The following is a 15,327-nucleotide window of genomic DNA, read 5'->3' as shown; positions in this document are numbered from 1 at the left end:
TTTTTTTTTTTTTTTTTTTTTTTTTTTACTGTTTCCAGCTGTGATGCTCCCGTTTTCTGAGCCTCACTCTATTTAGTAGACAGGGTTACTTACTGGTGGGGTGAGTGTGAGGGAGCCAAAGGGGTGGGCTCGGGCAGCCCTTTTGGAAAATTTGAAATAAAAGCATAACAAAGGTCAAAGCTACCAGGCCTAGTCTATAAAATACAGGATTGAAAGTTACCAGTTACTCCAGAGTTTCTGCTATCAGCCATCATTTCCATTTGAATCTGTCCCCTCCTTTTTTTTTCCTAAGGAAATCCACAAACAGGAAGCGAACCATTTGAAAATTCTGATCATTTTGTGTCCCAGCAGCAAATAAAAATCATCAATAGAACCCACTTTTAGCCTTGAGTAATATTTTCTAAAACAAAACACAAAGAACCTGTGGTACTTAACTACTCTGTTATTGATTTACTGTGGTTGGCAAGGTAATGTTGAAGAAAATTAAATGTACGGAAAGCTGAAATGCGTTTTCTGTGGCAGCGAACGGTGTGGCCTGTGTCTTCTGAGGCAGTGTCACTGGCCGTGTGCAGAAGGAACGAGAAAGGGGGTGCACTTCATCTGGCTACAGATAAGCTGGCGATGGCCTTCCCCGCAGAGCTGTATGAAACCAAGTCTGTTTTCACCGTTAAGAAGGACAAAGTTATTTAGGTACAAACTTGCTTCTTCTGGTAGTTATGCTCCCGTTTACACAGAGACCTCAAGTCAATCAAATCCAGTACGGATGGACTGAGAGGCTTCTGTGTGTCTGGCTCTAAACCTGGTTTTCAGAGTCAAAAGACTCCCCCTGGCACATTCATGCCTTATTTGGTCCCCTCAGAAAAGTACAAACAACCTCAACAAATAATAATTCAAAATAATTTTACGCTAATCATTGATTCAAGAGCAAAGTGGTCATATTGTTTCAAACTTGGGCATCTGCATGCAATGTTATCAAGCAGTATATTTCCTATTTAGTGAAACGGTCTGTTTTCAAATGTAGAGGCACTTTACATACCGACAGGCCACTGTAAATTTGACTCCCTTACTTAAGACTAAGAATCTGAAAGTTACAGTAAACTCGAACACTTTACTTTTAGCTAGTCCCTCAAGCCTTTATTCAACTCCATTTTTTTGTAGTTTAGACTAGTGCTTACACACTTACTATCTGGTTTCCCAATCTAAAGCACAAAATAGAAGAGGAAGAGGGGAGGGCTGTTAGAAAGGGGAACAAGGGCAGGAGTACTAAGTGACATCTATTAGCAACACTGCAAAACAAGAACAAAACCAAAGAACCAGCTTGGGGTCAACCAGTGCAGGGACAAGTGGCCCTCCACGTGTTAACATCAGGAGACACTAGGACAGCAGAACGCAGCAAACAGACTGTTCATGATGATGGTCTAAAGAACATTTTCTAAAAAGCCAGACCCTGATGCATGTAATCCGTTTAAAAGGATAGGGAAGTGTATATAATACATTTAAAACCTCTTGCCTATAATCTTTTTTAAAAGTTTTGGTTTTATAAGGAATAAGTCTCAGTTATCTGAATAATATCCTTCCTTGGAAGTAGCTCATTTACTGAAGGTGGTGAATAGAAGACTTGCTGCTCTTTGAGTTTTGGAAGGTCAATATTAAACAGGGGAAAGCTCACACTCCGTCTGGCCGCCTTTCAGCAGCACCGTGCGATGTCACCTGGCAGACAAGCCTTCAGAGCCTCTGAACTCAGTAAAGACATATGGGGCCACTTAGGCCCAAGTTTATCTTGGCTTCCTTTGGAGAGAGTTTGATTACTTCTAAGATTTATGGTCAAAGCAGAAGGAGAAAAGAAATACCTCACAGAGCAGATTTATAACCTCATCTTGTTTTTATAATCACATTAGGGATGACATCCTATGACAGAATCTTGGAATGACTACAGGGCAACTTGGAAACTCGGTGGTAAGTTTTATATTTTGGGGTTTGGAGCATTTTGTACTTGCAAAGGTCAGGGAGGAAAGGACCAGGGAAACGAGCCAGGGGACGGTCAGAGAGTGAGTGTCAGCTGGTCTAATTTTCTGTGTCAACTCTGAAAATTAGATAAACAATGACAAACCAGGCTTTTAAAATGAACTTGTCACTTCTGGTTCTCTTGATACAAGGTAACATTTTTCAAGTCCTGGTAGCCCTAAAGACAGATTTAACCCCTGAGAGGTTTATGTAAGTGTTCTAAAGTCCCACATCTAAACAAAAGGTTTAGTCCGGCCCTATCACCCTTAAAAGAAAAACTAATCATCCTTGAAACTTAAATATGCTTCTCCTAACAATTAAGCGGACGTTGCCTAGAGCCAAAGGTCCAGTCTTCTGCAGGACAGTCTCAGCAACTTGATTTTTTCTTTCTGTCATCTCGTTGGCTCTCCAGACCAACTCAGCCCTTCAACATGGTCCCTTGATCTTTCAACCACTGTTCTCAGCAGGTACCGGTTCTCCCTGCACCAACTCAGGGGAGCACAGACTCTGTCCTGGGTCCACCCCGCTTCTCTGCTGTTATGAAGACACTGGGTAGAAGAACTGCTGTGGCCTACAATTTGGCTGCGACAACCTCCCTGGTGGGGAGGCGGACAGATCAGTGAATCCTTCTAGTAGCTGCCCTTAGTGGCTTTGCTCTAAGGATATTTATTCAGTTTGAATACATTGATTTGGAGAGAAAAATACATATATGTATTTACCAGCAGCTGAGTAGAGCTTTTCATTCCACAAAGTGCTTTCAACCTCATCATCTAATTCAAGTGTCACAGTAATCCCACGAAGTATCAGGATGGCATTACTGTCACTACCTATTTGTGGATTTGAAAACTAGGTTCAGAGAAGTGATTTGGCTAAGGTAGAGTTGGGATCTGAACTGGACATCAGCTCTAAAGCCTGTGCCTTTTGTTACAATATGTTTTTGTTTTGTTTGTTAATATGTTATGTTTTGTTATATTATTACATATAATAACAGCAATATAATAGCCAACAGTTGTGAGCACCTAACCGTGCCAGATACTAATTAGGTGTTTTCATTTACAGCATTTCATATGATTCCCCAGCCCTGTCAGAAGTAGATGTGAGCCTATTTTACAAGCAAAGACATTGATGCCCCTAGGTGCTAAGGACTGCGCTTCAGGCTGAAATCTCAACACTGGGCTTGAACCCGGGTTCTTGGACCTCATGTGTCACTCTTTCCCCACACTCTACAACTGGCAGAAACAACCCCCCACCCCCCAACAAAGCACAAATGCCATAGTCTGCCCTGGATCAAAGTATAAAATAGGTCTTTTAAGGTCCTGTGACCCCCCAGTCTTTGCCTCATCCCTAAATTCGAAAGCCTTTTTCCTTTCTGATGTAGAAGAGTCTCCTTTTCCAAAGTGTTCCAAGCTTCAAAATTACCTCTGCCGCCAGCTAACTGTTGAGAAGAAAACCATCTGATTAAATCAACTCACAGGATGGTATGAATAACCACAGGCAGGTAATTCACCTGTGGTTCCTAGGAGCCTGTGGATTTCATTCTCTACAGTGAAGCTCTTTCCTCCCTCGCTCTGGGAACTCTGTGCTCTGTAAAACAAAGAGAACAGGACCAACTGCACAGGAAGCCTGTGTGTATGAAATTCCCAGCACATAGGCTATCCTGGAAGCAGCCCTAAAGTCATGACTATCAGTGGCTTAGACTTGGCAGTTCTTATCATACTTCTTTTCTAAGGAAATTTTCGTAATACCTAACGTGTTCAATGCTAAATCTGGAAGACACTAGACCAGCTCCCCTGATAGCTGCACACAGTATGGGTGGACGGGCAGAGGAGAATGAGGGGTCTTGCTCTCCATGTATTAAAGACTCTCACCACTCACTGAGCGGCCCCTCCCCTGAGCCTCAGGCCTAAAGACCTAACTCACTCCTCCATTTAAAACAGGAATGAGCAGACTTCCCTGAGTTCAGAATTCCGTGTAACTAAAACACAAAATAGAAAAAAGGAAACCCAACTGTTGCACTCGTGCACAGCCTATAGACAAGACAGCAGTGCCCTCAGACAGCATTTCAAATACAGTTTATTAGTGTGTGATATGAAAAGGGTATTTTTATTGCATGATATAATGCAATGGGACCTTGGGCGCTCTGTGGAAAGACCTCACACTCAGAAGTGTAATGAACCCGTAGCCCCCAAACATTATACTGTACATTAACCTATCATTAATGGCACATTAGGGCTAGGGGCATTGCACGCTTGCTGGTCAGGGCTCCATCAGGACAGTGTTGAGAAAACCACACAGTCTTCCCAGGCTTAAAACAAATAGAGAAAATAAATATTCCTGATGTCTACAGGCAGCTTTAATGGAAGTTCAATCCCAGCTCTGCCCTGTAATTTCCAAGCCTGCTTTTTTAAGAGAGGAAGACACACAACTGAACAAGAGAAGAAAACGAGCCTCTTGCAGTCCACCCGCAGCTACTGGCCCTGCAGCTCAACAGCGGCTCAGCAAGGTCACGAGCAGACCGGCACCTCTGGTAGCAGCGCAAAAGCTGCCTGCAAGACATCCAGGCCTGGACTGTAGCCTATAGAGGTAAACAGGGTCTTGGAGACTGTGCGCCTACCTGCCTCACTCTCTAGATGGGGAAATCAAGGTTCAAAAAGATGAAGGAAGAGACAACCTATCCAAAAGAAAAATGGTCAAAGTATGTGAAAAAAATACAAATGGCCAACAAACACATCTGGAAATGGCCAAAATGTTCTATGGCAGGGTCCTGGTTAAATAAATATGGACCATCTATATAATGGAACACCATGCAGTATTAAAAAGAACAAGACAGACGTCATGTGATATGGAAAGATCTTAAAGAGAGAAAGTAAGGTACAGAACAATAAAATTAAAAATTCTAGAAGGACACAAGTTACTGTTAACAGTGCTTAACTCTAGAGAGTGGGGCTGGGAGCTTATTGTATATCCTTCTGTACTATTTGAATTTTTTTTTTTTTTTTTTTTTTTGCAGTATGCTCCAGACACACAGGCTCCGGGCGCGCAGGCTCAGCGGCCATGGCTCACGGGCCCAGCTGCTCCGCGGCATGTGGGATCTTCCCAGACCGGGGCACGAACCCGTGTCCCCTGCATCGGCAGGCGGACTCTCAACCACTGCGCCACCAGGGAAGCCCTATTTGAATTTTTAAACATAATTTTAACACTAGTTTTAGAAAGTCAATGATGAGAGCAGGAGCAAACGTTCTGGGGAACTTCATATTTCCTAACTTCTATGCTAAGTGCTTTGTGTGCTTTATCTTGTCTGGATTTTCACAAAAACAGAAACTGTAAGTTGGTCACTGTTATCCCCTTTCCATGAAGTGGGAACTGAAGTTGCGAGGGGTGAAATAATTTATTCAAGGCGACCCTCTTACCCATCTACTTTATATAAGGAAACAGAGTATTTGTAAAATAGAGAAAAATCTTTCCAGACTGACGCAGCCCAGGACCACCTTCCTGGAGACAGCTCGCCAACCCCAGCAGAGATCGAGGAGGTAGGCAAGACAAAAGGCCGCTGGCTCCGACTGCAGTTGAATCAAATTTCTGGAAATATCTAGTCTCCACATCACAAAAGGGGATGGAGCCTAGGGAGCCCAGGCTACATACACTGTTCAAGTAAACAGTGCTTGGCAACCAGGGTTCAAACACATGAAGGGAAGTATTCCCCTAATTAAGCACGAATCAATTTCAAAGGAAACCCAGATGCTGCTCCATGAAGAGGTAGCTGTCTCAGACCAGCAGAATCACAAGGTGAGAGTGGGGGCCAGGAAGGATGGGGCAGCTGCACACCTTAGGACTATCTGTGCCAAGTTTCAACGTTGCTGCAGCAAGTTTGCTCTGTTTTCTTATTCCTCCATTCTTCCCAATAAAAGAGTCTTGTAATTTCTGGGTAACAGACTTTGCAGCAAAATTTTAAAATGCTAGATTTTATTTGTCCTAGGGTGTGCCAGCACATGCTGTAATTAAAATGTTGATTAGTAAACAGTTTAAATATATGGCAGACAATGCAGTTAGAGCCTACAGTTAGGTCAATATGTGATATAGATTTGCCATTTAAAAAATCTCATTTAAATTTTGCATACATTAATCACTACCATACTTCAAGGTTCTGATATCCACCTGACTACAATATTAAAATAAAACTTGCTGCCCCAGGGAAATCCTACTTATTCTTAATTGTTTCGAGGCTTTGATGGGCTTTTAATCTAAGATTAATTTATGCAATTTTAAATAACTCTTCTTATGATTAATAAGCTTGAAAATTAAAAGGAGTCTAAAGCAATTATAATGAGCATTTGGTCATAACCTCATTAGAAGAAGGAGTGAAGGATACAGCTCTGGAATTCTTACAAGACTACAATTTAAGGTTACTTTTAGAGAAGTCAAACGTAGTTCCTGAAATTGCAAAGGCAGGTTAGCAAAGGTCAGTGTTAAAATGACGGCTAGCTAGATTAGCATACTAATGATTTTCCCTGATAGTGACAGAAAGGACACTGAAAAGAAGATGCAGAGAGAGAGACAAATGACATGCTGCCAAGAAGCTACAGGCTCTGAACTTGGCTTCCTATTCTTTTGGCTGGAGACCTTCATGGAATTTCAGAAAGAGCCAGGGGGTTAGGACATCCCTATTTATAAATCAGTTCCAGCCACAGATTCTGGTCCACGTGGAGCAAGCAGAGATCAGTCCTGTGTGGCTTCTTTGCCTGTTATGGCTGGGCCACTGCCCTGCTTAAGAACAAATGGCAGCTTCCTGCAGCCACACTCCTCACCGGTGTGCAAAGCCCTTCCAGAGCTGGCTCGCTGCTGAGCCACCACTTTCTAATTTCCATATTCAGACAAATCCTTACAGCTCTGGCTGGAGCTGAGATGCGTCCTCTGACCACCCTCGGCCACCCTGTCCTGGGTCCCCACACTGTGCAAGTCAGCAGCACACAGTTCACCCTGCCTTCTCTAAATGTCTCCTATGGGTGTGTCCAGTCTGCTCCTTGAAGATCTGGATGGTTCTTAAATTCCTTTTGAACCCATCACAGTACCTCAAAGATGCAGACAGCAAATTGTTATCAACTGACTGTCTCATAATAATTCCCTCCAACAAGATGTTCATAATACTGACTAGAGGACTGACATGAAAAGTTAAGACTTCCTAATGCCTGGGGAAGAGTAACTCACAGAGGTCTGTCTATCCTTAAAAAATTACCAATTCATTAGACACTAGCTACAAACGCCCAACGTATGTATATTTGTTTTAAGTTGCATTAAGCTCCACTAAGCATATTTGCCTTTCAAGAAGCTACTGGTCAGACATGCCCAGGAACGTTACATGAGACAAGTCATGACCCAAAGAGGCTGATTTGGTGCCTCCACATATGTCTAGCACTTTACAGTTTACAAACACTTTCACAAACTCTATTTTAGTAGGAAAAAACCCCCACCCTTCAAGATTGGTATCACTACCCCCATTTTATAGATGAAGAAGCTGAGGCTCTTGGAATTCCCTGGCGGTCCAGTGGATAGGACTCCGAGCTTCCACTGCAGGGGGCACGGGTTCGATCCCTGGTCAGGGAATTAAGATCCCGCAAGCCGCACGGCATGGCCAAAATAAATAAGTTTTTTTTTTTTTAATGAAAAAGTAACTGTTGATTACCCAGAAGACGCAGAGGCTGTAGTTGAAAGTTTATCTTCTGATAACGCAGATCAATGTTCTTTCCAATTCACCATGTCGCTTCTTGTCTCTTGTTCACGACAGACTCACTTTCAAGATCTAGAGCCCATCTTCAGCCTCTCCAGATTTCACATTCAGAGGACAGAGTACGTCCTGACAGTTGTCAGCCACACACCTTTCCAGTCCTACAATTTACAGAAATGAGCGGGGTCATGACCCCACGCCTGTGCTTTCCCTCTTCTGATTCCTCTAATGCCTGTGCTGGCCTGGACACTTGCAGGCTGTCTTCCCAGCCTTAGTCTCCCGTCTGCCTTCCTGATGGACCCTGATCACTGTCTGGCTCCCTATTCTGTGTGACCTGGCTACTTTGTTCACACGTCTCTGAAGGCGCTCATCAGTTTGGCATCTATAGCATTTAGTTCTTTCTTCCCCTCTAGTCTTATTGAGATATAACTGACATACAGCACTGTGTAAGTTTTACGTGTACACCATGGTTTGACTTTACATATATTGTGACAAGATGACCATAATAAGTTTAGTTAACATCCATCATCTCACACACATACAAAAGAATGTTTTTTCTTCCTTGTGATGAGAACTCAGGATTTACTCTCAACTTTCAAATATATCATATAGCAGTGTTAACTACAGTCATTGTGCTGTGCATTACATCCCTAGTACTTATTTATCTTATAACTGGAAGTTTCTACCTTTTGACTACCTTTATCCAATTCCACCTTCCCTATACCTCTAGTAACCACAAATCTTTTTTCTATGAAATTTTTAAAAAGATTCCACATATAAGTGAGATAATACAGCATTTGTCTTTCTCTGACTTATTTCACTCACCATAATGCCCTCAAGGTTCATCCATGTTGTCGCTGATGGCAGAATTTCCTTTTTTATGGCTGGATAATATTCCATTGTGCATTATCTATCGATCTCACAACTTCTTTATATTTATTCATCTGTTGATGGACGCTTAGGTTGTTTCCATGTGTTGGCTATTGTAAGCAATGCTGCTATGAACATGGGGGTACAGATATCTCTTTGATATAGTGTTTTTGTTTCCTTCAGATATAGTCCCAGAAACGGAAATCCTGGATCATATGGTAGTCCTATTTTCAATTTTTTGAGGAACCTCCATACTGTTTTCCATAGCGGCCTTACCAGTTCACAATCCTACCAATAGCGCACAAGGGTTCCCTTTTCTCCACACCCTCACCAACACTTGTTATCTCTTGTCTTTTTGATGACAGCCATGTAACAGGCATACGGTGATATGTCATTGTGGTTTTGATTTACATTTCCCTTATAATTAGTGATGTACCTGTTGATCATTCGTATATCTTCTTTGGAAAAGCATCTATTCAGGTCCTTTGCCAATTTTTAAACTGGTTTGTTTTTCTTGCTATTGAGTTGTATGAGTTCTTTGTATGTTTTGGATATTAACCCCTTAACAGATATGTAGTTTATAATTTTTTTCCCCATTCTGAAGATTGCCTTTTATTTAGTTCTTTTTGATCATCTATTCAACAGAGATCATTGCACAGCCACTTTGTGCCATGTATTGTGCCAGCTGCAGAGGATGCAATGGTTTTCTCACCACACTGTAAGCTCCTGGAGGGCAACATTAGTGTTTCATCAGCCTCTGTATTCCTTACAGCTGTGCAACTCAAGTAATGGTCTGGGAGCCCTTTGCTACTAGTTTGCCAGAAGATAAGGAGCTATGCCACAAAGTAAATCAGCACACAGCTTCCTCACTGAGGAAGTTTTGTGACAAAAAAATGTCAGGTGAGTTAAACAGAAGACTTTGAGACACGCTTGATTTGTATTCTGGTACAAACTCCACATCGTGTGTTCAAGAAACAGTTCAGATACTAACACTAGCATACTGTCCATATATATATTTTTTAAGTACAGTTACCTTTTTTTAAAAAATTTATTATTTATTTTTGGTCTTCGTTGCTGCACGTGGGCTTTCTCTAGTTGTGGCGAGCGGGGGCTGCTCTTCCTTGTGGTGCACAGGCTTCTCATTGCGGTGGCTTCTCTTGTGGAGCATGGGCTCTAGGCGCATGGGCTTCAGTAGTTGTGGCATGTGGGCTCAGTAGTTGTGGCGCATGGGCTTAGCTGCTCCGCGGCATGTGGGATCTTCCTGGACCAGGGCTCGAACCCGTGTCCCCTGCATTTTCAGGTCCTTTGCCAATTTTTAAACTGGTTTGTTTTTCTTGCTATTGAGTTGTATGAGTTCTTTGTATGTTTTGGATATTAACCCCTTAACAGATATGTAGTTTATAATTTTTTTCCCCATTCTGAAGATTGCCTTTTATTTAGTTCTTTTTGATCATCTATTCAACAGAGATCATTGCACAGCCACTTTGTGCCATGTATTGTGCCAGCTGCAGAGGATGCAATGGTTTTCTCACCACACTGTAAGCTCCTGGAGGGCAACATTAGTGTTTCATCAGCCTCTGTATTCCTTACAGCTGTGCAACTCAAGTAATGGTCTGGGAGCCCTTTGCTACTAGTTTGCCAGAAGATAAGGAGCTATGCCACAAAGTAAATCAGCACACAGCTTCCTCACTGAGGAAGTTTTGTGACAAAAAAATGTCAGGTGAGTTAAACAGAAGACTTTGAGACACGCTTGATTTGTATTCTGGTACAAACTCCACATCGTGTGTTCAAGAAACAGTTCAGATACTAACACTAGCATACTGTCCATATATATATTTTTTAAGTACAGTTACCTTTTTTTAAAAAATTTATTATTTATTTTTGGTCTTCGTTGCTGCACGTGGGCTTTCTCTAGTTGTGGCGAGCGGGGGCTGCTCTTCCTTGTGGTGCACAGGCTTCTCATTGCGGTGGCTTCTCTTGTGGAGCATGGGCTCTAGGCGCATGGGCTTCAGTAGTTGTGGCATGTGGGCTCAGTAGTTGTGGCGCATGGGCTTAGCTGCTCCGCGGCATGTGGGATCTTCCTGGACCAGGGCTCGAACCCGTGTCCCCTGCATTGGCAGGCGGATTCTTGACCACTGAGCCACCAGGGAAGCCCCCACTGTCCATATTTGAGTAGCACTGAACTAAAGCACCTAGCAATATATTCTGCATATAGAATGTGCTCAGTAAGGTGTTCTGAGTTAAAAGAAATCTCTCCCAAACTCAGAGAGTAATATCTCTTAGAAGCCACTCACCCCTATAATCACGATGGTAGAACTAAAAACGAGAGAAGGTTTTGTGGCCAGATAAACTGCAGAACGTACTACACCTTCAGTTTTTGCTGCAGGTTGACAAAACCAAAAAGCAGTAATAGCTCACAAGTTTTCACAGCTTCCCTTCAGATTACCAACTAACAGACAGGTGCAAACTGCTGGTGATTACTTTCTCTCTTCCTATTTGGTTTGTTTGCACTGAAGTTCAGGCCTCAGCCAGGCCCTGGCCGCTGTGTCCAGATACAAGCTCTCTGATTCGACCACAGCCCTGCAGATTCCGGGCGAGGCCAAGGTGGAGGGGATTACAAGGACTGAGTTGAATAAGCATTCTAGAAGGGCATTTTTGGTCTCACAAGCACAAACTGCTGAAATTCTACACATTTCTTTGTGGGGCGTTTGTATTAGTTTTGTTTTGGATTTCTAGAAATGGCCTGACTTAGCTGAAGTTCCCACAACCACAGTAACAACCCCCTGTCCACTATGCATCAATAGATATTTTTCCTGGCTGTGTCACTCTAGGCAAGTCAATTAACCTCTCTGAGCCCCAGTTTAATGCATCAGTAAAATGGGAATAAGAATAATCTTTACAGTGTTTATGTGAAGGTCAGATGAGATAGCGTATATGAAAGAACTCTGTAAACGCATGTTTTTAAAAATGTTATCTGTTTAGCTTAATTTCTCTCTCTAAAATAAATCTTTTCTTTCTTTAAGGTTAAAAATTAGAAGCCTTGGGCTTCCCTGGTGGCGCGGGGGTTGAGAATCCGCCTGCCAAGGCAGGGGACACGGGTTCGTGCCCTGGTCCGGGAAGACCCCACATGCCGCGGAGCGGCTGGGCCCGTGAGCCATGGCCGCTGAGCCTGCGCGTCCGGAGCCTGTGCTCCGCGACGGGAGAGGCCACAACAGTGAGAGGCCCGCGTACCGAAAAAAAAAAAAAAAAAATTAGAAGCCTTTCTGAATTTATCTGCAGCCCCAAGTTGTACGCAATTTTTGCTCCAATTTCTTTCAAGTAATTTCAGAGGAAATAAGGTGTAGTACGGATTCTGACCAGTACGGATATTGGATCTAAGCTGTGTTTCACATGTGTGCAGAAAGTAATACACTCACATAAATACCCCAATGTCCTGCAAGGTCTGGCTCATTTGTCACCCCATTCACAAAGCCTCCCCAGATACCCGTGGCTGGAAGAAATCTTGCCTTCCCCAGAACTCACTGTACCTGTTAAATTCATATCATTTCAATTCGTAACTATTTATTGAGCATTCAACCTGGGGCTAGGGATTGGGCTAGATGCTGAGGATACAAAATAAAGAAGACATGATCTCTTCTTCTCGTTTATGGGCTGTTAAGTTACCACCACAAAGTGTGAAAAGTGCACTGATACAGGTACTTGCCAGAAAGAAGGGTGACATACAACAGGAAGCCAGCAACCTTACTGAAGCAGGCCAGAGAAAGCTTCACAGAGGCTGTGCCCGTTGAGTCTTGGAGGCTGAGTAGGAGTTCACCACGTGGACGTGAGGAAAGGGCATTCTTGCCGAAGAAACAGCACAAGCAAAGACGTGACCATGTGAGGCTCACGCATTAGGGAACTGTTAAGAGTGCAGGCTGCGTGTACAGGAGTGCCATGAGGTGGAGGGGCCGCTGAAGGCGGGCAGGAGCAGGTGGGGGCGGGCCTTTGGCGAGTCTAACAATCTATCCTGTGCTTGGCTGTTCATATCCTCATCTTCCTTGCTAGACTGTAAGCTGGTTGAGGGCAGGACTCAGGGCTGACTGCTTCCTCGGCATCAGGCTGGATGCTCTACCCAGAGCAGATACTCAGCAAAGAAAAACGGTGAGTGTGTACTGAGACGCACGGGTCGGACACTGTCTCCCTGTCGCACAAGGGCAGAAAAGGCTGCTGAAATACAAATCTGCACTAGACGTGCAATGGGTTACAATTCAGCCAGCCCCCCAAAAGCTAGCCTTACGCCTTCCTTTGGTACTTAACCCACTTTCCAGATGATGCGCACTGCTGCCTGCACGGGAGAGCTGGAAAGGGGGCCATTTCTGAAGGCAGGAAGCTGAGCTGCCCAGCCAAAGCTCTGCTGACCTCCCAGACAGGGGAAGGAAAAGCTCGTTTTGGAGAAAGAATTTTCCAGCCCTGGAGCTGGTGCCTCAGGCCCTGCAAAAGCCAGTATTCCAGGGTTGCCGATTTGCTTTCCCCAGAGTTAGAGCGAGAGTATTGCAGAGGCAAGCCTGTGGCTTAAAAAAAAAAAAAAAAAAAAAAAATCATGTTTAATTTAAAAATTAGAAACTGGAGCAGGCTGTGAGCACAGGGGTTGATTGAAACAAAATTTAAATTCCTGTCAAGCCCATTTAAACATGGGGGCCCTTCATAGACAATTAGCTGCTCCCTGTGAATGCTGAATAAACTCAGGCCTGGTCACTGCGAGAAGAGAGGCACCTACTGTGAGGCGCTGAAAAAAAAATTAACTAAAATCAGGCTGTATGAAATATTTAGCCTTCCAGTATATCACCGGGGTTTGAAAGTGTAAACAAGACAAAAATCGATTCCTTGGTGCCCTCAAATCAATCCCCTAAAATGGTTAGGGCATCTGTTTCTGCTAAATTTTGTTTACATCGGCAGATTTGCCTTAATTGCAGTTGTTTATCTCTCATTGTCCCTGGGGCCCTAATCTCCCGATTACTAATACTTAACACTCATTTCACATCTAAAGCTACTTCTAATCCTCAACAGGTTTGGGGGGCTCTTAAAATTATTGAAACCGCAGAGGCGGGAGACACAGCCTCTTTGTGAAAGGAACATTTTCTTATCTACTACCAGCTGGGCCCAATCATCACCAGGGATGGCTACAACAAAGGTGCTAAAAGGCTCTTCCACAATGACTGCTGCTCCACCGGGGATTCAGAGGATAAAAAAGGGCTTTGATGGAAAAATCTGAACAAGAGGCTAAAGCAGTCCAGCCAAATAAAGTTACTGTCATAATCAAAAGCTGTCAATCACCATGAAAATCCAATTAAAAATGTCTCAGCACAGCCCTCTTCAGTGGAAAAATGTACCCTATTTATACAAATTTTTGTCAACTCCACAACAATCCCACAATTAGAAAGTCCTGCTATTAATTGAATCCTCCCCCCAAGTTTAAAAAGAGATGCAGGCCATTCAGAAGCCTTCTGAGGGAGCTGAGACACACACAGGCTATTGGTATACAATTAAGAGTTAATCGGGTTACATTTGAAAATTCCATTTTTATTTGTATCAAGGGAATCTTTGCACGAATAAATGAACGGTACCTAGTCTCCTACTTCAGAATCAGTGACCATTTATATTAAGAAAACAGAGAAATAGTAAACCAGGATACTGGGAAGAAACTAGTCCACACTCCGGCAAATGTCTCTCGGTAGACCACGGCCTAATGTTTAATTCTAATCTTGAAAATCGAATAGAGGACAGAAGGCCCAAATGTCTCCACTGCCTTTCTGCAGTCTCTAAACGGCCAAGTGAACCTCAAGTTATCTGCAGGCAGATTTGGCCCCCAAATAGCTGTGTATCTACTAAAGGCCTCACTGAAACCACAAGGCTCGCGGTCCCCAAAGGTCTCTCTCGAAACTGCTACAAATTAAAAAGCAAACAACCCATTAAACAAATCCAGCTGGTTACAACTGTAAATAGGAGGCTTCTAATATTTTTCCAGCCCTTGAAATTCCTGGTTAGACTCATTAATTATTGATATGAATTGCATCTATTTATTGGAGTGTACTCACAGGAAAACAAGTTGGCCGCTTTCAATGGCGATTCCCAAATCACAGAGACTGGGCTTCAAGATCCTTTTGTATTTCCCCCACAAGTGGCTGTCTCCAGATTTTTCAACCTAATCCATTATCCCCAAGAGCTGGGGGGCGCGGGGTGGCCCACATCTGATATGCTGATAAAGACCTTGGGGTCCCCTGCCATCAATCTAACCCGGCAAAGATGGTGCTGGCCAGGTGGTCTCCTCTAAGTCTTGACTCTCTAATGACCTCTTGATTTGGATTTAATTGTCAAAGGTGAATTCCCAAGTGGTCAGAACACACGCCAAAGATCACAGGTGCCACTGAGCAAGGCCTGTTTTACACTTTCTTGATCTTCCCGTACTTCCAGGGTGTACAGCCAAACCCTAGTGCCTGTTCTGATGGGTCTGGCTATACTGGTTGTTAAAAGCTTTGAATGGTATCCCTGCAAACACTGCAACATCCTAGATATTCCATTATTTTGGCGCCAAATGATTTTACCCACATGACCTCTCATAGCAGGAAGTCAAACAGAAACCTCTGATCAGACCATGTAGTTCTAATATGGCCATCCTAACTTACACTGAATATCACAGAGTCCAGGGATGGCTTGTTCTTGGGTGAGTTTCCTCAACTTTACTCTGAGTTCCT

The 15,327-nt window shown here is 43.4% G+C and overlaps 1 protein-coding gene across 5 annotated transcripts in view; it reads right to left on the bottom strand.

The window, feature by feature from the left end:
• Positions 1-15,327, bottom strand: part of MAP2K5 (mitogen-activated protein kinase kinase 5) — a 270,206-nt gene that overhangs the window by 13,625 nt on the left and 241,254 nt on the right. For 3 of the 5 annotated variants that reach the window (XM_024761655.1, XM_024761656.1, XM_024761658.1), the window contains one exon: positions 221-287. The exons of the other annotated variants lie outside the window; for them this stretch is intronic. In XM_024761655.1, the coding sequence (XP_024617423.1) occupies positions 221-287 (67 nt within the window). The remainder of the gene's footprint in view (positions 1-220; positions 288-15,327) is intronic. 5 annotated transcript variants of the gene reach the window in all.

The sequence above is a fragment of the Neophocaena asiaeorientalis genome, unplaced genomic scaffold, assembly GCF_003031525.2.
Source record: "Neophocaena asiaeorientalis asiaeorientalis breed wild unplaced genomic scaffold, Neophocaena_asiaeorientalis_V1.1 scaffold465, whole genome shotgun sequence".
NCBI lineage: Eukaryota > Metazoa > Chordata > Mammalia > Artiodactyla > Phocoenidae > Neophocaena > Neophocaena asiaeorientalis.
This window is presented reverse-complemented; position numbering and strand designations above follow the sequence as displayed.